The sequence below is a fragment of the Bacillus rossius genome, chromosome 14 (genome assembly GCF_032445375.1).
Source record: "Bacillus rossius redtenbacheri isolate Brsri chromosome 14, Brsri_v3, whole genome shotgun sequence".
In the NCBI taxonomy this organism is placed as follows: domain Eukaryota; kingdom Metazoa; phylum Arthropoda; class Insecta; order Phasmatodea; family Bacillidae; genus Bacillus; species Bacillus rossius.
This window is the reverse complement of record NC_086341.1, coordinates 36712373-36736375: the sequence shown is the minus strand read 5'-3', so window position 1 is coordinate 36736375 and position 24003 is coordinate 36712373. Positions and strand designations below refer to the sequence as shown.

The window sequence follows — 24003 nt, the reverse complement described above, 5'->3', positions numbered from 1 at the left end:
CAGGTACTCTAGTAATTCGTTTTTCACACTTATAATTTTTGAGCCAGTCGCAAAGGCCCCACCAGGATATAAACTGGTCGAAGTGCCGCAGAGCATCATTTACTGTCCTGTTCTCACCAAGACAGTGCACGAAGAAGTCGTTTACATTGTCGATCAGAGCGGTAAACTTGTATTCGCAAAGAAGAAATAACATTAGGTCTGCACATGAAGAAATGGGCCTGATTTTCGAGACTTCTGAAGCAAAGGAACAACACGAACCCAGGACCAGTCTGTTGCGAGGCCGCGGCGCATTAACATCTCTTAGCGTGAAATATCTCCGTGGTATAGGTTAAAAAGTCCACTGAACAGACGTACCTTGCCACCAACTTGTGTCTAGCCAACAACTGGTCCTGCTTGGTCGTTGACTGGATAACTGGACAAGTCGGCCATACACTGAGTGTACCTGGCTGCTGATCACATTCCTGGCTACTGAATGTAAATGCCTAGCTACGAACTGGATTCGTCTTGCCACCTACTGTATGTGCGTTGCTTGCAACTAAATACCGACTGGGCATACCTTGCCAACAACTTGACGTGTCATCCTGACCAGCCGACTGATGTGTGTGTCCAACCTATATGACGTTCCCAGACAATCAACTGGATGTGTGACTGTGCATCAAGTGGTTGAACCTGGCCTGATTTTAAGTGCCTGTTAATCGTCTGGCATAGAGATCTGCCCTGAAAACACACGACAAGGCATGCAAATGATTTGCTTCACCTTCTAAGAAGATTGCAGAAATCGAGAAACGCTAGTAATTTGCTTTTATTGTACTTTGTAGAATTTCTGTAATAAATTTATTTTAATTGTGTCCTGTTTTTCTCGAACCGATCACTTTTTAGATATTTTTATTAGATTATCTTTCTTTACAACCAGTAAGGATTGAAATAGGGACGGATATCGATCGAATAAATCATTATTTTAAATAAACTAATTTTTTATTTTTTTTTTTTGGAAATTTTCCCAAATTTCTAGGCTAATAATTACGAATTTCCAAGATGTCATGATAACTTACTGACGGCTGGTGGATAATGAATTGAATTAGTTTTTTTAGGATTTTTCGTCATATTTTATTAAATAATTTTTTTATGAGAATTCAACTTTTTTATATCAGTCAAGGATCGAACCAAGGAGATAAATATATCGAATCAATCATTATTTTAATAAGCGAATTGTTTAAAGATTTTTAGAATTCTTTTCCCGAATTTTTAGCTCAACCATTACAGTTTTTCAAAATAGTGGATTCCAAGATGGCGGATGTGGAGTCATGTAAAATGGCCGCCAACTTCCTGATCATAATCAACTAGCGGTGTAGACGCCCGTACATGGACGATTCCTCACTACTGGTAAGTCACAACTGAGTAAGCCAGCAAGCCATAATCCCATAAGAAATACATTGCGCCAGAATGCCCATTATCTATCTACTTATGTCTTATGTGTCTTGCTATCCTTTTGTATTACAGTCCAATTAATACGTTTATTTTGTTTTAAATATTTCCCTTTATTTTATCCCTACTAACTTAGTACGAAACCTGAATTATCTAAAATTGTAATTAATTTCGTTTCCCCAGAAGCTCGACATGGAAATAGATTTTTGAAGTGAAACTTCGTTACAATAAGTAACGAGTTAGAATTAAGAATTAAGTAAGAAGCGTCAATGACGTCTTCACAGCGTAACGAAAGTGTTACACTCAAAGTGCATAGAAAAGTACAACAATCAGGAGTGGAGTGCTCAATGGAACGTTTTCATTACAGCTTACTCGCATATTTAGGCAAATGCATACTATAACACTTGCGTATTCTCATTCTTGCATCTATGTGCACTCGTATACCCGCACACAATATTATTATACATTATTATACCTGTAATTGTGAAGTTTCACATAAAACGTGCCTGTTGATCATGCATTTTCTTAAACAGAAGGTTGTTTTATTTCATTTTGCATTAATTTTTATTGCTTAAATGATTACTAAGTGTTACATATTATATTTAAAATATTTTATTACTAATCAGATAAAATGCATATATTACTTTGTTAATGTATCAAATAGCAGTGCAAAGACATAAAAAATCACATTACCCTCACAATTCTTCAGTCTTCTAAGACATTTATCAGTTCTAATGTAATTACTTACTACCAGCTGTAACGAAATATCACTTTAAAAATTTTTTATGAACCTGGGAAATATACGAATTCCTCATATTTAATCTCCAAACTCACCCCCACGTGTCTATGAAAAACAAATACTGCTTTGCCTACACAGTGACGTGTACCGTAGCAGGGTGTGCAGTAGCGCAAACGCGGTGTACAGGTTTGGGTATGAGTTCAACCGACGACCTTTAAATGCAGATTCACCCCGTAATAATAAATTGAAAACATAATATCAGGTTAGTGAAAAAAGGTTGGTTAGTCCACTTGTTGAATATTAGTTTTTTTTTTTTATCAAAAGGAGAGTTGGAATGGCTACCTCCTTAACAATGTTTGTAGGTCTACGTATAAAAGCTGTTTTAGTAAAGCTGTGTTTCGGTAAGTCATTGCGGACAATATTCTAGGCAGGTAAACCTTTGTTAAGTGTACTTACTGGGTTTTTTTCAGAATGTGTTAAACTATATAATGACTCCTTTGGAAAACATCTGCATCTTCTTGTCTTGTCGGTAAATTTCCTACCTAAAACATTTACTATACCGAAGACCACAATACTGCGGTGGAGAATTGTTTAGTTAATTACATATATTCGGTCTTGAAGACAGATGTTGTAACTGCAAAAAAAATATTAATTAGTTAGATAAAAATGAAAATATGAAATGCAGCAGATATATGGAGCACGTAAGGAAGGAATTTCTAATTCAATTCATAAAAAAACTAATGGCAAAAAAAGTAGATATCCCCAAAATGGCTGTCAGCAATCTTAAAAGTTATTACAAAATAAGAAATATTAAATATTATATTAACTGCATTAAAAAAATTTCCAAAAGATAGGTATATCAGTATCGTATCTAAATTTAGCCTGCGAAGAATAAAAATTGTCTTTATGCGCCATATCTACGGAAATATGTTTGATAAATAATTCAGTGTGTAACCCATGCTTACTGAATAACTGTACGCGTGACTGTCTTAAATATGTAAATCCAACTGTTGGTATGATTATTATTATAGAAGGCCGTACAGATTAAGCTTAAACACAATATATAAATACCAATTTAATTTGTTTGTCTACACAATGTTTTTTGACTGAGAATGCTTTGCTAGATGTGGCAGTAAGGAATTAGAAAATTAAATAGTAATTTTTTTTTTCAAAGTGTAAGTTAAGAATTTTTGTTCACTGAACTGGAAACTAGGTTCCAATTTCTTCACCGGATTCTAAGAAATAATGTACCACACATGGAAGTTCAGAATGCATAACCTTTGATGGAGGGGGTTGGGGGGAAAGTGTTTAGATATGATGTGCCTTACTTGCGTGGCTGAAGAAAGTACAGTATTAGAGACCATATTTTTTTTTTTTAATATTCGACTGATTCATTTTAAATTTGTGTTTCTCAACTGCTTTATTGTTTGTACGATACTCCCAAGATCGGATAGAGGATTGGCTTCTGGGAGTGGCACCGGAGGTCCCAGTACCCACTCCGGAATATAATCCGGACACAAGACCTAATATCTGTATTCTATCTATATTGTAGCAATATCTATATTGTAGCAATTTTTGGTCCAGGCTACGTTAATTATACGTCCGTCTTGATTAGTATTTAATGTAAAAGTAGCGAAAAATTTACTTCAAAAGTGTTTTTATCAAATTGCATATTTTACTTTTCAGGAAATAAGGGGGGGTTGTCGTAGAAATAAAGATAAGGGTGAAATACAAGTCCGTTAAGTGCTTTCAAGAATCTTTACCAGCCCATTATTTCATCCATTATAATATAGTTACTTTATGTATTATCATCGATTGTTTAAATATGTATTATACTTGATATTTAATAAAAACATTTCAAAAATTACTTATTTATAATATACTAGCTGCAATACCCGGCGTTGCCCGGGCTGAACACAGGGTGTAGTTAGTAATTGTCTTCTTAATTTGAATGTCAAGTGTGAAAATTAATTTATATCACTTTCAGATCCCGACAGACGTTGTTCTACCAGTTTATTATTAATTATAAATTATTAAGACCATTAATCGAAATAAAAACTATCCTATCTCTCAAGTTGGAAAAAATTACACATAAATGCCAATTTTCATAGAAATCGGTTGACTTGGTGAAGAGTTCACTGGAAACATACATCAGGACACTGGATTTATATATATTAATATTAAGTTCTCATATAAGATAATGACTACATAAAAATAGTCTATCCTCAGTGTGCTTACAAGTAGTTATTATAATATTCAATATTATGGAATTTATATTAGTAAATATCTGAATTCATTAAAATCTTAAAACATTATAAATTAAGGTATTTAATAACATTGAATAAAATACAGTTAAAAGTGCCTCCGTCTGGTTCCAGTTCTGGACACACCTTCCCGAGAAGTATCCCACACGGTTATAAAAACACAAAGAGTTCTTCGTAATTTCAAATAACTAATTTTTTGTAGAAACCACGCCCTGTTTCAACTTCCGAGTTGTTAGTTTTGTTCTAAACAAAGGTAAACACACACGAGTACAAAAAAAATGAGTGTTTTTTATTGTAGACTTAATCAGTTTTTTTCTATATACCAGGAATATTGTTTTGAAGTCATGTTGAAAGTAAGTAAACTCAGTGTCCGTAAATGTACAAAGAAAGTTTGTTGCGGATCTTCAGTTCCCAGTCCCGCACTCACTGAGTGCCGCTGATGGAAGTGTGACGTGTGACACGTGTGAAGTGTGACGCGTGACGAGTTACGCGTGACGCGTGACGCGCGACGTGTGACGCGTGACGCGTGACGCTTGACGCGTGATGCGCGACGTGTGAAGCGTGACGCGTGACGCTTGACGCGTGATGCGCGACGTGTGACGCGTGACGTGTGACGTGTGACGCGTGACGTGTGACGTGTGTGACGTGTGTCGTGTGTGTGTCGCAGTCGCCGTGATGGACGGAGAGAGCCTGCACCTGACGAGGATCAGCCGCGCCGAGATGGGAGCCTACCTGTGCATCGCGACCAATGGCGTTCCTCCGTCCGTCAGCAAGCGAATCATCGTGGACGTGGAGTGTGAGTCCGCCGGCAGTCCGCCGCGCACGCCATCTTATCTCATTGTCAACTAAACAGATATCTGTATAAATAAATAAATATATAAATGTTCGTTAAAAATCTGAAATCTCCGAAAGTTCTTCATCGATTCATTTTAAAATTTTACAAAAAGGTTGCATTCGAATACGCGCGTGTTTTTATATACCTATGTAACACCTATGACAGGTTAAAAGAAAGTTAACAATGTATAGAAGTAAAAACATAGGTTTATAATATTTTATTGATATAGGGTGACTTATATAGATATATAAAGAACTATATAGATATAGTTATATAGAGAAGAGGCATAGAGGGAGATATAGATATATATATAGTGAGATAAATAGAGATAAGAGAAATATGTATTTAGATAGAGATATAGAGAGTTATCTAGATATACATAGATAGACTGAAAATTAGAGAGAGTGGTAGAGATATGATTTTTATGTGTGTACCTACTTAAAACAATTTTCAAAAAATAATAATTGAGGCATTGCAACGCATGCCTGGAATTAGCTAGTATTCGTGTAGAATTACATGTATTTGTAAATTTGTATATGTACATGAAAACAACTGTATCACTACAAAATAGTTTTCGTAGTAATACTGGGTTCGGATTCTTATCCGGGAATTCATGCTTTGTCTTATCCTAGTACCTCCAATAGTAAACCATTCCCTTGATAGCTTTCAGGTATTAACTGCGCACATAATAAGCATGAAAAAAAAATATAGTCATATTGTTGAATTTTCGATTCTCATTTTCATTGTTAAAAAATATATGCTTGAATGAAACATCAATTAAAATATAAAACCATGCGTCAATTTTAGTAAGAAATACTCAGTATTATGTTAAAAAATATATATTTCAAATATGCAAAAATAACCATAGCCATGTGTTGTACAAAGTTAGAATATCTTTCTCGTAGTATTACAAACTATTTCTTGGCAACTGGTTTCTAAAGGAAACTTTTGTAAAAGTACAAAAATATTTTTTCTTTGTAAACTTTACAAGCCCCTGGGTCCCAAGGGCTTACATGGGACGAAGGAATAGCCCCAGAGAAAGGAAAATTCTTGGGCTCTAACATGGAAAATTTGAAAATAAAAGCTCTTCGAAGCAACATTTTTACGCCAAAATGGAACTTTATTTTTGCGTCTTAAGAAATTTAAATATTGAAATTGTTCTAACGCTAAAGTCAAACTGTTGAAATCGCATCATTACATGTAGCAATAAAATATTCGAAAGGGTTTTCTAATACGAAATCGTTAAAACCCAATTCATATCAATTGATAGTGTCCATCACTTTAAATAACATTCTTGTTACGTTTTAATTGTTCCTTTTCCCATCCATTTAGATTATTTTTCACGGAAAACTAGACAATGAAAATGAAAATAAAATAGTTCGACACGGGACCAGTTGCACCTTTCTGCTCTTCGATCCGAGATCCAATGATCTTAGCCCAAGAGTGATCTACGGATCATACCTCTAAACATTGCACCAAGACATACTTGGGATACGTGATATTCGCTCACGTAAACCAGAATTTTATATTATTTTTCTTTCCATTCTGCGACAACAAGCAGCAATGTCGAAGAAATTTCAGGTGCATTTCTATTGGTGGCCTGGAACGACATGACATCGCTACAATCAATTGTGAAACGGCTTGCAAATGACTGATCCGGTTGCCACAAGATGGAAGTCCATGGGGCCGCTACCTCATGTCTATTTTCTTATAATAACGACTGAAAACACATACGGGTATTTTAAAGTTATTATTGATTAAAAAGAACTTCATCGTGGAAAGTAATTGTGACGAAATAAAAAAACTCAATAAAGCATTTAACTAAAATAACGAGCATTTCAAGCAGTTGAAGTATGGGTTTTTATCGTAATTGTAACACTAGAAGAAGCAGTAATTTTTATACAAGTATTACATTTGATCTGAAAGTTTGTATATAAATATTTAGTATTTACTTCTGATTAAATAAACCTGTATAACGCCCGTAAAAATTCCAGACATGACTGTTCAGGCAGTTTCTTTCTGAGATCATCGCCATTGGATCACCAGATCGGAGAGTCCATCTCCAAGTTTCCAGTGATCTTAGTTCAGCGCTCAAAACACAGCGGCGCAACGGAAAATGTGTTCGAACCATGATCAAACCAGTTGATGAGACAAAGTTCGCGTTATAGACGAAACCAGGAGGTGAAACTTACATAGACAAGTAATCAGACGCGTTCAATAGATCTTAAGCGGCTTGAAAATCACGTGTTCACACCCGGAGATCTGCACGCAATTTGGCGGTCCGGCGGTCAGCCCTAAAGCCTAATCAATAATTCATTTGATTTACGTTTTCTGAATTAATCTTGCAATGGGGGAAATTTATTTAAATAATTATTTTGGACAAACTGAACACATACGTTACAGTCATTTTTACTCTTCCAAAAATATAGTTTGAAAACTCAATATTGAAACATAACTACCCATTCATTGAGCACATAAACTATTTACAAAATGTCAGTAATTTAGCCTTTATGATCCGGAAATATCATTTTCCTGTGAAGAAACGTAACTATTACTCGAAAGCAAACCGAATATACTTACAATGCGCTAGCAGAATAAGATTATTTATAAAATTTTATAGATAAATGATAAATATTTTTTTGACCACGCTTGTTCAAACGAAGGCCAGGCAGTGAAAATTTCAAGTTATTCTGGGTGTAAATATTCTAATGTGCTTTGATATGATGAAAACTCTGAGGGGAGAAAGATTTTCAAAAAATGTTCCAAAATTCGCCAAAAATTGGGTTATAAAGTTATTAATGTGGAAATAACTTAATTTTACTAAATCCGTCTAAGTGTGTATAGTTACATTACGATCGTAATTGTGTAATGATTAGAAACAGAGGTGATTACGAAAATATGGTTGAAAATCGTTAAAACATTAAATTTAAAAATACCCAAAATGAAGTTATAAAAAAATAATACCTTCAAGGTGTACACGAACCTATCTGAGAGGATCTATGCACGTACCAAATTTCATGGTAATAAGACTTACCGTCTCCACATAACGCGAACGTTTTACCTTTTATTATTATTGATTAATATGTCTAACCACTCTGGCAGCAGTTAATATCGTGTTTGTCTGGTGGCATATTTTGTGGGAAATACACTAAAGCAAAAACAATAACGTGTAAATACAACCAACCAACCAATATGGCGAGTAACATGGCAACGTAACATTTAAGTGGCTCTCATTTTAATATAAAACAATATCTCTTCTTCGCAGCAAATTATCTGTCACGGAAAAGAAAGCACTCGCTCATGTGTGCTTGGAGTTGAAGACTTGGCCGTATCAATTCGCGAAATGTCATTCATGTTGCCCCCTCGTCTCGCCGTCTTGCCAGGCATCACCCAACAACTGACGGTAATTTTGATAAGGCTCCGTCATCTTGGATTTGTCCGTCATTTGCTTAAATTCTAATTTTTAACTATTTATCACAATTTTTGGCATGTCAAGGCAAAAGTCTTTTCTTCCCAGTCCTTCTACACATTGTTGAAACTGCCGCGAGTACAACTGCCATGATAGTCACACCAGTTCACAAGTGATGGCTTCAACAAGTAGCCAAAGATAAGTCCTATGCCATCCCTACCCAAAAAAAAATTAGCACTGAGGCTTTCTTGCAAGCGGTATCGAAGTATTTGAAATTGTAAGATGGCGAGGCCAAATCACTCTTTAAACGCTTGCAACGAAAGTTGTGTGACCTCGCGCCCGTGTACATGTGAGTCACGAGGGATGTTTTATTTTCCTTCCGTGTTCCGTTTCCCTTTCCGCACGGGGCTGGAGACTTGGACGAGTAGTTTTAGAGTGCCGTAAGGAGATTTGCGCTGGAAGAATCTGCAGGGCTCTTGCTACCTGCCTCCCGCGCCGGCCAACGAGGTTACAAGGCTTCAGGGGGAAAGATTGGGTAGAGGGGGGGAGGTAAGGATGGAGCAACCCAGAAACTTCACCACCACCCCCCCTCCCTCGAGCTAACCTGGGCCCAGTTACTATACTCCTCTAGTCTCCTCTCTGACACCATTTCACTTTACCTAAGCAAGCTGAGGTCCCGCGCTTCGTTATGTTGTCGAATGCTATCTTCTCGGGCGAGGTCCGAAGTTAGTCCGATGGGCTCCGGAGAAGGATAAGGGGAATGGGAAGGGGAAGGGGAAGGGGAAAGGTAAGGGGAAGAGGAAGTGGAAGGGGAAGGAGGAGAAGTGGGTTGTACTACCACGGGAAACGAGCCTCCACAAGCACGCTCGCAGTGGGTTAACGATGCGGCAAAGTTGGTAACCGCACAACTTGCCAAAGACCTGCCGCGCCAAAATTGTGCGTCGGACCTCGCGCAAATTAAATCAACAGCGAGAGCCCGCTTCGGAGCGGATTCCGTTACGGCGTTACCAATGCGAGGTTATTGTTTCACCTAGCCACTGTCTTCATTGGGTGTAATATACTTAGTAGTTTTAAAAACCATCTGATGTGCTTCAAACAAACCAGTGTGTCTCTAAAATCATATAAAATAAAAAAATTATTCAAATGTGCTCTCCAGTGATGTGTTAACATGTAACCTCAGTAACAAGCAAACGCGTGTGTCATCATGTTGTTCATGTTGCGAATGAACGTGTAATTTTAAACTTGGACACGGCATTTAACGTAGAATTTTTTAAAAAAATAATTCCGAGTGTGCAAATAAACTGACAAATAAATTAGTCACTTTTTCAAATACCAAAATTTCTGGGTACGAATTAAAAACATACATTCCGCGCCTGCCGCTAGAATGTGCTGACTCAATCGTAAACGTTGCTTGCCAACCATCAAACGCTACAGGAAATTTTAAACTATTAGAAACAGCTCCGATAAAACCCCGGATTGGACCGGATTTTCGACAAGAACTTTTATTCAAATACTCCCATCTCTTTACAATTCACTTAATAGTTAATATTTTTAAGTTTATACACACGTTATAAACTATACTTATATTGCATTACTAAGATATTAACCTGAAAAATTTTAGAACACATATTATAACACTAAGTTTATGTTTGTATAATTAATTTTGCTTAAACGACTGAAATCAGTCTGTAAATAATTACTATAAATAACATTTAACCTTACTGAGCTGATTCAATATTATTATGTTATAATGTTATTAAAAATAGTATAAATCACATAACAAACATGACATTTTGAGTAAGTTTTTAATTTTATTAGATTATAAACCTCAAAAACTAGCTTCAAGTCCTTGTAGAAGTTAACTTTATCTGTGTTAATGTGAAACTTTAGTGAAAGAGTTGTCATAATAGCAGCGAAATTAAGAGATGTTCGCAATGTTTGAATTTGCAACAAATGCGGAGCCAAATAAGGTCAGAAAATTCCCAGTTATGTATTAAAATAATATAAATACCTTCAAAGTAAAGCAAAAGTAAATTTTACATTTAAAATAATTCAAGGCTGTACTCTACTAAATGGAATATTATACATAAATACTTTTAAGGTTTTACCTTTGTGGAATCCTATAAATGTTTTAAATAAAACAGTAACCAACTTTCAATAAATGATATTTATTCTGTTACTATTTTGCACTTAGTCATTTTAATTTGTTCCTCTCCATTTAATACCATAAAGTACGCTGTATTTGAACGTTTAATTTTTACCGTTTAAATAATTTTAATTTCCTGCCTACAACAGTCAGAAAATAAATAATTTTGATGTAGCCTTCGTGTTTGAATAACAATATCAATATTTGTTTTAAGAGAACTATTTATTTTGCAATAATTGCTTTATTTCCTTCTTCATTATGAATGTAAATTTTAGCGCTTTCTAAATTTGTGATATATAAGGAAAGAATAGCTAATCCCCTCCTTGAACTAACACAATATCCAATGTATGCAGATGAGTGGAACACAGAATGACGTTCCAAATAATTGAATGCTTAATTAATTCAGCATACGCTAAAACGTTATAATTCAACGAATTTAAAATGAATTGATTCCTTAAATACGCCAACATAAAATACTTACATGTTAATTCGTGCAGCTAACAGATAATTTCAGAAACAGCTAACCAGAAAAACATTATTTTCAATAAAGGACAACTAATTATGGTTTATATTAAGCCTATTTTTACCCAAGTGAATTGCAATGAACTTTTTCCACTCCAACAAACACGGTGCATTGTACTTGAATGCTAGTAGAATGGTATTTCATGTTTTACTGTTGTGAAGCGTGTAGATGATAAAACAATAGCCATTGTTTTGTTTATTTTTAGGTGCTATTGTTTAGAGTTCAATTCCAGCTCTGTTCTATCAAGGGTGGATCATTTCAAGTTATGTTAATGCTGTCCACACTTGTATTAAATCAGTGTATATGTAGCATAATTAGATAATCGATCATGATACAGCCGCTCAGTGAAAAGGCAGCTCGATCTGTTATCATCTAAGCGTGTCTTCAGTTTACTAACAGCTAGTTTTGTATAATCATTTGAATGTCTTGTATCTCCGGTTGCAGTTGGCTGCCACCAGCTGTTTTTCATACAACACCAGAAATTCTCGAAGATAGTGAATGAAAAGTTTTTTTTTTTTTTTTTTTTTTTTTTTTTGCCAACAGAGAATTTCGTGGGGGTTCAAGTTAAAATGAAAGTTTAAAAAAGGGGGTTGTCTGTAAAATCGGTTTACGGACGATAAATTTACGTGATAACGCCATAAGAAAATATTGATGAAAAATTGCATACTTTTTAATTTTCAAATATTGTTTACACTTTTTGCAAATTTAATTTAAATAATTTGTTTGAATATAATCATGAATAATATTAGTTAAAAAGCTCGCCTTAACCTGTTTGATAATATAGAAGATTTTCTCGCACGGTGGTTGGCCGGTTTTTGCACGCTCGGCTCAGGCGGAACGTGACAATGACTTATGCTTTTTCGTGCGTGCAGCCGCGGCGTTCATCGATTTATAAGACGTTATCACGTCATAAGCTCTGTAGCGTTTCAAAACACTGGCGCTATCCTCACCTTTAGAACTGTTTCCGTGTGTGAATGAACTACGCGGGCATGGTTCTGCGGCTGCGCAGCTCGTGTGGCGATTATACACAATAATGATCGGGGAACACCTCGTCCACACTGTGTGTGCCAGTGTCACGTGTCTTCCCTTTCATGAGATGGAGAAAGACCCGAGTCCTGACGGGATCATGACCGATCCTATCTTTATAACATTTTTCATACGCACGCTTGATACAGCACTGGTTTTTACACAGGCCGATCTTGATACGAATACGGTGATCCGACATACGTGTGGACCCGTCTTCAGTTGATTATTCCCAAAGCGTGCGTCCTTCTTGAGTGTCCTGGAAGATGGTTTTGACCCCCTTACAAACAGTCAAAGTTCCTAAATTCAAGATAGTTAGCCACACAGTTTTAAACTATTCTCCAGGCTGCGGACAAGGAGACTTTGACCCCGCGCTCCAAAAAGTTGCAAGCTTGGAGACCAGCTGTTGCAGTCAAAACCACCAGGCCACCTTGACGAGGATATGGTCGTGGTGTGAACAGGTTTGGCTGGGCACGGTGATCCTGCTGGGATTCGTCGTTGCCTTCCGTGGCGTGGAGGGGAAATGACTACCCAGCACGAAGTCCTGAACCCAGAAAGAAAACCTCATCAGCCAGAACCACTAACCACTGATCCCCCAGGAGTCCATTCATTCATTCCGTGGATACTTCGTGAGGCTACTTGTTGTCCAGCTGATAGTTGTGCCATGTCTGCGGAGCTCTGTAAACATTCGGCTGAAGTGAAGTTTTTTTTCAATGTGGAGACAATTTTTAAGCACTACATTTCATGACAGTGATTATTTTTGCGATAGAAATTCTTAGGAGTCACTTTGTGGGTGAAGAAAAATATCAACGGTGGGGGTGTGAATTGACTTCAACTACACGTCACGGCATGTAATCCCAAGAGAAATCCCAACTCCGTGACATATAGTTGCCAGACTGTTTACCCGAAGGCAGTAAATGGCAGTTTTAGGCAACTACCACTGTCATGATAATTACACCAGTCCACGAATCTTGACATCATAAAGTGACCAACACTTAGATCCTGTGCATTGTGGAGTTTAAAAATAAAGTAATTCGGAAGCTCTATTGTAAGCTTTGGCGAAATATTCATAAATTCAAGATGACAGCAGATTTTGTAGGTGAATGTACTTTGCGTATCTCAGTATATTTGTTTATTCAGCAAACACCGCAACAGTCAGTGTGTGTCACGAGATTTATTTTCAACGTAACAGATGCGGACCTCGTAGCCCGAACTACCAAACCCGGGCATCGAGACCCACGGAGATATTTCAAGCGACGGACCGCCACCCACTGGTTGACGGCTTATCTCGGATGATGATGATGATGATAATTATGATGATAATGATGATGATAATGCGGATAATGATGATAATTATAATGATAATAATGATGATAATGATGAGGGTAATTATGATAATGATAGCCTAATAATGATGATAATGTTGATAATGATTATAATGATGATCATGATGATATTGATGATAATGATGAGGGTAATTATGATAATGATAGCCTAATAATAATGATAATGTTGATAATGATGATGATAATGATGATCATGATGATGATGATTATAATGTTGATAATGATGATCCTAATGATGATGGTAATTATGATGATGATAATGATGATAATGATGATAATAATGATGATGATAATGATGATGATAATGATGATAGGAGTTAAGGTGACCCTCACCGCGAACCGTATAGAATGAAACCTTGTGGCACACTGATTACATTAACTACCCACGAGCGGCGAAAGACGAGATAAGCAGCTCACTTCTGTTATAAGTACGAAAATTAACAATGGGTAGCTTTAGCAGTCTTTATTAAATTTAAGTTACAGGTGATTCTCACGGCATGCCTAAAAGCGGCGGCTACAAACCAAGAAATCGCTATCCCAACATAACGAACTGGCTGGCTATAACAGACAAAATACAGACATAAATCAAAAAAACTTAACAATAATAAAATCTATACGTCTCCGGCACGCAAAAGTCACGGGAAATTTTTTCTTAACATAAATAACTTAAGTATATTTATAGGAGGGGTTCGAGTTAGGGAGGGACCTAGGTGCGTCTCAGGCCGAAGCCTATACGCCTAGTCATGCTGTCATAAACCATGCAGGGAGAGGGTCGCATGCATCGTGTGCTTTAAGGGGATGGGCCAGCCATGGCAGCGATTGGTGCAATGACAAACTCTCCTGTCTCATACTGGGTGCCGACTTGCATGCACAAAGTGTAGGAGAATACAGGAGATTGAAGATGGTCTGGATGAAGAGTTGTTCAGAGTAGAAACTGGTCTACCTTGGCCTTGTGGTCCGCCTTTTTTTAAAATCCATGGCTGGATTTAGTGACCAGGAACGCAAGCGCCACTGTTAGTGAGAGGCTAAACTGGCCAGTCAGGACCTAAAAACTAAGAATAGTAAAAGAATGAATAACTTTAAAACTAAAGTAGCTTGGGTTCTGGGTTGTGGCCGTGTCCTAGGCGAATAATTCACCGACGTTTCGGTCGACATTGCAGTCGCCATCATCAGGGAGCAGTTACCTAACCTTGATTAGGTAAACTGCTCCCTGATGATGGCGACTGCAATGTCGACCGAAACGTCGGTGAATTATTCGCCAAGGACGTGGCTACAACCCAGAAAGCCAAGCTACTTCAGACAATGGCCGTGAAAGACTGCGAACATTATTAACGAATCCTCATATTTGTGTTTTTACCCATGATTTGAACTGGAACCATGATACAACAACGGTTTACTGCCTGAAAATAGTTCAACTATTCAACTAAAATTTAGGTGGTTTTAAAGAAACTTAAGGATTAGTCTGAACATACCCCTTTCTGTTTATAACGTTCTTATCATTACTGTTGTTTGGGAACTTTTACTGTAAACGTATTACATGTTATATTTCTCAAACAGCGGTAAATGTCCCTCAAGGGTTCCTTTTATTATCAATTGCACGACCTACTACAACTCGAAAAACTTACAAACTAGTCTCGGGAGCAGAGCCGATGAGCGACGTGTACCAGTGCCACCCCTCCCACTCTGCCGACGTCACAGTGCCGACGTCACAGTGCCGACGTCGCAGTGCCGACGTCACAGTGCCGACGTCACAGCGCCGACGTCACAGCGCTGACGTCACAGCGCCGACGTCACAGTGCCTACGTCACAGTGCCGACGTCACAGTGCCGACGTCACAGCGCCGACGTCACAGCGCCGTCATCACAGCGCCGACGTCACAGTGCCTACGTCACAGCGCCGACGTCACAGTGCCGACGTCACAGTGCCGACGTCACAGTGCCGACGTCGCAGTGCCGACGTCACAGTGCCGACGTCACAGCGCCGACGTCACAGCGCCGACGTCACAGCGCCGACGTCACAGCGCCGTCATCACAGCGCCGACGTCACAGTGCCTACGTCGCAGTGCCTACGTCGCAGTGCCGACGTCGCAGTGCCGACGTCGCAGTGCCGACGTCGCAGTGCCGACGTCGCAGTGCCGACGTCACAGCGCCGACGTCACAGCGCCGACGTCACAGCGCCGACGTCACAGCGCCGACGTCACAGCGCCGACGTCACAGCGCCGACGTCGCAGTGCCGACGTCGCAGCGCCGTCGTCACAGCGCCGACGTCACAGTGCCTACGTCACCGTGCCGACGTCACAGCGCCGACGTCACAGCGCCGACGTCACAGCGCCGTCGTCACAGCGCCGACGTCACAGTGCCTACGTCACAGTGCCGACGTCGCAGTGCCGACGTCGCAGCGCCGACGTCGCAGCGCCGACGTCACAGCACTGACGTCACAGTGCCGACGTCACAGCACCGACGTCACAGCGCCGACGGGGGAGCCAGTAGCTTCGACAACCGCCGCCGACGAAGAGACAGGCAGGAGACACCTCGGAGTAGCAGCGCCGCGACAGGGGTCGTGGTCGGGTCTGAGGCCGGTGATCCAAGACACGAAAACAAGGGTTAAGGTGTTTGGTATGTTACACCTGGACACAACATAAAGCAGTTCTCATATACCCTTACATATGACACAGCCAGTCCCTTATAGTTTAGGGAACAGATTTTGGTTTCCTAACCGTGACCTATCTGTTGCCCAAACTTCCGCGGACCCACGTCTGGCGCCATTAACTCGTACATAGTCACTTTCGTTATCATCGTTGGGGACGTATCAAGCGTGATGGTGGGCCAAAGGAAACTCTGTGATAGTGAAACTATATTGAAATACATATTGTACACTCCAATGGTCACAGCAAGAAATAATCGCAACTTAAAAAAAAATTGGTTGTCTGTAAAGTCGGTTTACGGACGATAGTTTAACGTGAAAACGTCATAACAAAACATGTATGAAATGATTGCATACTTTTATTAATAAAATTGAATCATTTTTATTTTAATAATAAAAGAATAAATACTTGAAATTATACAAGTAATCAGATTTTTAAAATGCAAGAATAATTAACCTTTATTGAGGAAATTGTTGTTGTAATAAGCAATGAAAACCACATTAACTTTTCACTTCACTTAATAAACAGTCGAAGAAACAGTTCACGTGTAGATGACTTGTAATTAATTTTAAAAACTAGCGTTTAGCTATAAAATTTAAATATAATTATGAACAAGTTTTCATATAAATAAATTGTAATCAAATATCTATCAGAAATTATATTAATCACCATAATTTTTTTAGTCGATTGTAACATAACCTATTATTACTGCACTCGCCGACAGCGTAACGGAACACAGCGTAACGGAACAATGAGCGTAACGGTACACAGCGTAACGGAACAATGTGCGTAACGGGACACTTTTTCGTGTGTGCAGCTAGCGTTCATAGATTTATTAGACGTTGTCACGTCAAAAATTACTTGAGACAAATTAGAAAGGCTGTTCTATTTTTTTTTGACGTGACAACGTCTAATAAATCGATGAACGCCAGCTGCACGCATGAAAAAGTGTCCCACTACGGATGTCCCACTACGGATGTCCCACTACGGATGTGTCCTGTTTGCTCATTGTACGCATGCGTGCCATCTCTCTTCATGCTCATTGTACGCATGCGTAGCATCTCTCTTCCACTCGATTGGAACAACCATCGATTTGACTTTTCAATCATATTTTCGTCGTTTGAATCATTAATATTATGTAATTTAACGATCGTCCACCGATTTTCAGCACAATCGGTAGGGTTATTTAAAAGTAATGTTGAATATTCAAATACGTTTTGAACCAACAATGGTGTTTTACAGTTACACATAATAATTCAAATTACACCCGTGATCTTTTGCACAATGTTTTAAAAAAATATTGTAACACATTATAAATAAGTTTGGTGTATTTGGGATGCGTATTTGTTATAAAATCGTGTTATAAAAACGAAATAATATTATACCCCTACCGTGAACAAAATTTTTATAACTATGTATATCAAATCTGAAAATATTACTTTTCCAGTATGGCCTCGTGTCCGTGCGGTTATCATAGCTAACTTCCTTGTAAAAATAAATACGGTGTACGCAACATTTCCAAAGTATTAAAAATATTTGAATTAAAGAATGCAAATAAAAGTACATTTATTAATTAAATTGTACATTTCATTTCACTCCTTTGTATCCATACAAAATAGTGATAATTCAATAAAAATTATTCAATTTTATTCATAAAAGTATGCATAGGTAGATTTTATTATACAAAAGATAGAAAAATTAAAAAAAATTCTTCCTCAAAGAATATAATATTTTTAATGCCTAAATGGTTTGGTTGCAAAAACCTATTACACCTCAGTCTCAGGCCGAATATGATATTTCATTTTCTTTTGGATCAATCATATCATCAATGTTTTGTTATGACGTTGTCACGTTAAACTATCGTCCGTAAGCCAACTTTACAGACAACCAATTTTTTTTTTGTGATGTTGCTGCTATGTGTAGTATTTAGACCGTAGCAATTGTATTGATGGTGGCGAAACGTCCGATAGAATGCGGTGAATCAAATTTTCAGCCTCTTGCAGGGGAACCGTTTATCAAAATGGTTGTCGATTTGACTCCTTGCAGGGATACGGTTCAGACGCGTTCCGGAACAAGACCCGCGAGTAAGGTTACGGTTGTATGACAACAAGGCAGTGCTTACCCGAACGTCTTGTAATAATATCGCCCTAAAACCCCGCGCTGCGCTAAGCTCATTTCGACCAATGGGCGACCTGGGAACCCGACGATGGCGACTGAGCAATGACCTGCGTTTTTTTTTTTCTACACCGCTCGGAGCACGTGGTGGGGAAAAAAATTTCGGGATGTATGAATGAGTAATGAACCTAAAGGAAGGAAGGAAGGGGTTTTGGAGCGTGTATATATGTTTGTGCCTCCCTCTCTGTGTCCATGCATCTGCGTGTCTCTCTCTCTCTCTCTCTCTCTCTCTCTCTCTCTCTCTCTCGCCCGACCAGTTTCCAAAGAGAAATAATGCCGCAGGATGCAACCCCGTGTGTGGTTGTCCGGCTTAATTGAGCAGCGAGCTATCTCCCCCTCCTATAGCGTGTTTCATCCTTGGATTGCCGTGTGCAATCTGATGGGCATTCACTCGCTCTTATGCGGTGCACGATATCTGCTATTAGGGCTGTGCTTTTTTTCAGGGTGCTCTGTTGCCAGATATACCCAAGAAACAAAAACGTTTTCGACTCAACTTCGTAATTTTATAACAAACTTTTAAATCTACTTAAAAAATAATAATTTTAAGGAGAATGTGGAATGAGAATTTTTAAAAATACAATTTCTTTTTTTTGTATTCAATTCTTACTTCTAAGTAAATGTAACTGAAAGACACAATTTTGTTTTCAACCGTTTTATCATCAAAATTTTGTATATAGTTTAATATGAAGGGGAAAAAAATTGCTCTGTTTTACCATATGACGGAATAAATTGTATGCCTTGTTATTCATAGTAACCAAATAAAACAATAATTTGTGTTTGAAAATTTTCAAAAGTGTAATAATACTATTAAAAGAAAAGAAAATAGGAACATAAAAAAAATAGTACAATAAGAAATATACTAAAACGTATTATGATTATAGATAGAAAAACAAAATATATAAATTAATTTTAAAGAGCTGGGTAGCACCAGTTCGGCAAGCAGTTTGCTCTGCACAGCAATCCAGGCGCGAGACAGACTGTACCTCTGCGTCCAACTCCGCATCAGCCCCTGGCGAGCAGGCAACCAGCGCAGTCCCGCAGGCCTGGAGTGATGTTCGCTGAAGCATTGCCCTGTCCTCTCCCTGACAACGCGGCCGGGAATAAACCCTGCACCTCTTCCCCCTCCCATCTCCCGTGGATGTTTCACGGATCGCTCGCGTCCTTGCATTATCATTCCAATATACTCGTAAAGGAGTTCGTGATCGTAAAATGACGATTATAAGGCGATTTCACGTTATTTGGTTTTTTTTTTACCATCCAATTGATGACATGAAATAAAATTCAGATAAAGGCAGAAAATAAAGAATGAAGAGGAATAAAGAGTAAATAAATAATGGATGACAAGAAAAAAGTTGAAGATGGTTATGAAGATAGGAGAGGATCCTTAAGAGATAAACGTAGGAGAGAGAATAAGGAAGATAACAGAATTAATGAAGAACAGATAAAAAAGGAAAGAAAATGAAATACCTACGGAGAGAGAAGTGCACAAGATGGAGGTGTACAAATGACAAAAGAAAGAGGGCAAAGATATTTCAATATTATGCCGGCCTTGCTGTCAACTCGGGCATACTTTAAGTATGTTTAGTAAGTACGTTTAATTTTGTGAAACATAATTATAAACAAGAAAATTAAGTATGAAATTTTGAGTGAATAGTTCGAGAAACAAAAGAGAATATATAAATATTTATGAACTATAAAAGCTTAAAATAAAGAAGACGAAAGGGAGTGTATATTAAAGACATGTTGTTTGTTCATTCGCGACTCTGTGTTAAAAAAAAAAAAAACATATGCCGTCCCAAATCTGACCATTTTGCAAGCGTAGACTTTAAATAAAAGATAAGGTTTGTGTGTAAATTTATGAAGATTGAACGGCTGTTTAGAGTCACCATGTTGGTGTCTGGAACGCCCGGGAGAGGGAGGCAGAACTGAAAGGGTGGAGAATCATTATACCCGCACATTGCTGAGAGAGAGAGAGAGAGAGAGAGAGGGTGTGTGCTTGGAATATAATTTTAAACACTTCTCGGACAAACTGATTTGTTCTGAACGGTGAGCTAGCAGTATGCCAAAGTCGATATCGAAAGCTTAAGATAGAATAGACGAGAAACAACTCATAATAACACCCCCCCCCCTTAGCACGTTCTCGTATCGAGTTCGGCGGTGTCTCGCAAAGTTGGGCGTAAGCTCGCAAACTGCTCGTTTCCTCGGCTTTTATCGAGGGCGTTATTGTACGAAGTTGGTTAAGTCCAGTTCCCGAAATATTGTATCGTATTTTGTTATAGCCGAGACGAAGTCAGGGAAAAGTCAGTTAGGGCAAAGAAATTTTTTTAATGGATGAGTCAGATATTAAAAAAATTTCAAAGCAGTCATGAGGACTGCTGACATAAGAAAAAACCTTTTTCGCAATTTTTACGAATAAAATATTATCACACAGCAAATTTGTTTTATCACGTTAGTAAAATAACTCTTAAATTACTATAAAATACGCATTGCATAATTACTAATTGTAGGTATTAAAAAAATAAATAATGGTGTTCTTAATTTTTAGATTATGTTGCTACAAAGACTACGTATTCTTCGTTATTCAAACTATATATCTATATGAGAATATTAATATGTTTTATACTCACTTTTTACTGCACAGTAATCATATACTTAAGATTTAAAAGCGCAATAAGTTATACTAATAGGAACATTTATAGTGTTATCGTTTACACGTCACGTGACCATGTCGATGACGACTTACATGAATTTACTCCCTATCCAAACATTTCCATAGAAGTTTTCACTTCAAAAATTTTCCAAGTACAAATTTTTATTTTTCACATTTTTTTGTTGACACAAAAATACTTGAACGTGTTTCTGTTTGTTACCAACGTTTTAGAGAAATACTAAAGACGTGTGTGCTCGGTTCTAGCTGTAGTTGGAACAAACACCAGCGCTCAAACGGAAAAAAAGAAAACAAAGTATAATCAGCCTTCTCGCGATGAATGACTTATGGCTTAACGTCTCGTTGGCCATCGAAGCCATTTGAAACTTTGAGAGATGTTGAGAAACCAACGAAGCACCGACGAATACAGCTGTTGTGCCAACTGGAGAGCTACAAAAAAAAATAACTCACACATTGAGCACATCGGAAACATGCGTCAAGTTTTCCAAATTAAATTATTAAGAAAACTAACCAGGATCACTTTAGTCGGATGACAGTAAAAAGGCCATTATTTTTATTTTCAAAATATTTGACTGGTTGGTAATTTTCAGCAGCAACAAGATAGTCATTTTCCCCACGCCTTTTTTGACGTGATAACGTCTTATAAATCGATGAACGCCGGCTGCACGCACGAAAAATTGTCACGTTCCGCCTGTGCCGAGCATGCAATAACCGGCCAACCACCATGCTATAAAATCTTCTCTAATATTTAAAACGTTTTAAGGCGGGCTTTTTAACTAATTGTTCATGATTATATTTAAACAAATTATTTAAAATAAATTTACAAAAACTGAAATTAATATTTGAAAAATAAAAAGTATGCAATTTTAATCAATGTTTTCTTATGACTTAATCACGTAAAATTATCGTCCGTAAACCCCTTTTATGATAAGGATTAGCATTCATTATTTTTTTTAATTGGACAGAGTTTCATTGCGTTGGTAGGGTTCAATGATGAATTTATACAACGTTAATTTACAGTTTTATTTCACCTGAGACTCGAACCCAAAATCCCATTTCCCCCACGGAAAACAGGAAAGCATCAAACTGCCGTTCAGAGGACGTTTTCAATTACTTTGACGTCTCCTTATCGTAGTGAGAGCCGTTTTCTGCAAGGCTGTCTTAATGGGAAAATTGTTTTTTTTTTCTCAACAAACTCCCAGTGGTAAAAATAACTTTATAAAACTTGAGAAAAATTTAATTTTTATTTATCATAGACAGTTTCTCAAAGATTTCAACAATCAAAAAATATCTGATAGCTTCTCAGTGTATAATATTAGTGAATACCTATATTATAGGAAATATACAAAAGTATAAATGTTGAAAACTTTACTCTAACAAAAATAATTTTCACTTAAAGAACAGTTTAGCTGATGTTATGGGGATAAAAAAATTACGCTTTCAACATTTTCACGTCATTATTTTTATTTTGCTGCTAATTTAATTATTGCATTACCATACAAACACTGAGTTACATTTCATTGCCAGTAGCTCAGATCAACTGCTTATGTATTCAATCCGTTATCTGCTGCCTGAATCATTGCGGGCGCTAGTTAAACGTTTGTGTTTCCACAGCTTAATAGTGCGTATTTATTTACTTTTACTGTCCAATTTTCAAAATATTTCTTTGTAAATACCTGGAAATAACAAAACAAATATGTAATAGCGGGGGGAATAATCCGACCGTAAGACAGTGAAACAATTCGAAACCCTCAAACAATAGTTGAACATTATTGGGAATACAAAACCTTAATAGAATCGTAGAGTAAATACATGGCAACGCGATCTTTAATAGTATCTCTTCTCTGTGTTTTTAAATACAGAAATATTCGTACTTTTTTAAATACATAAATGTTTGTACTTATTTTTAATTCATTGGTGAAATACTGACATTGCCAAAATTATCCGAAGCGTTTTTCATCGGTGAAGCTCTAAATCTGTTGTGATATTATTTGCTTTTCTAAAAATTCTCACAACTTATATCTGTGCCTTGAAGTATTTAATTCAACTTAGTAAAAAATGCACAAATAATATTAATGCACTTGAGAGTCCTTAAAATAATATACAAATGTTGTTATTCGTATTTTCAGTTAAAGTTCTTGAATTTGTTTTTAAAAACATTTTATAAATGCTGGGTGTCTTTATTATCAGTGGTTAGCCTAATTCATTTTTTTCTCAAATCCAAATCTCGAATTGAATTCTTAAGAGTATCTCAAGAGTCAGGAATAGAATAATGTACGAGAGAAAAAAAAATTAACTTAAGTTTAAGAATAAAATTAAAACCATTTAATTATTTTTTACGAAAATTTCCAGAGCCTTACTCTTGTAGCAAATACAAGAATTTTTTGATACCGTCTATAGAGATAGATAATGTAGTCCTTGTCAAACATAAGTTCTTTAATTTTCTGGATTTCACTTCCTAAAATACAAATCTTTTTAATACTAAATATTTGTAGCTATTTGAGGTATTTATTGGCCCACCTAGTAATTACATTTCCTAAAATGTAAAACAATCCAAAAGTTTTACTTTTTAACGTACATTTTTTGCTGTGATCGTACGTGAGTTATGTTCCGACTTGGTTACTGTTCTGACGCCGACAATACAATACAATACATACACATTTCTCTTTATTTCGTTGACAACTCGTGCTAATTAACACGTTTACTAGGTGACTAATGTAGTAAGAATATTTGCGTGGGTAAATAATTTTTTTCCACTACTGATGTCTCTGATATATATTTGAACATTATTTTATTGGAACTATCA

General features: G+C 37.2%; 1 protein-coding gene across 2 annotated transcripts in view; it reads left to right on the top strand.

Moving 5' to 3' along the window:
* LOC134538985 (lachesin-like) overlaps positions 1 to 24003 on the top strand; it is a 493186-nt gene that overhangs the window by 392814 nt on the left and 76369 nt on the right. For both annotated transcript variants that reach the window (XM_063380645.1, XM_063380644.1), the window contains exon 5: positions 5096 to 5224. In XM_063380645.1, coding sequence (XP_063236715.1) covers positions 5096 to 5224 — 129 coding nt within the window. The remainder of the gene's footprint in view (positions 1 to 5095; positions 5225 to 24003) is intronic.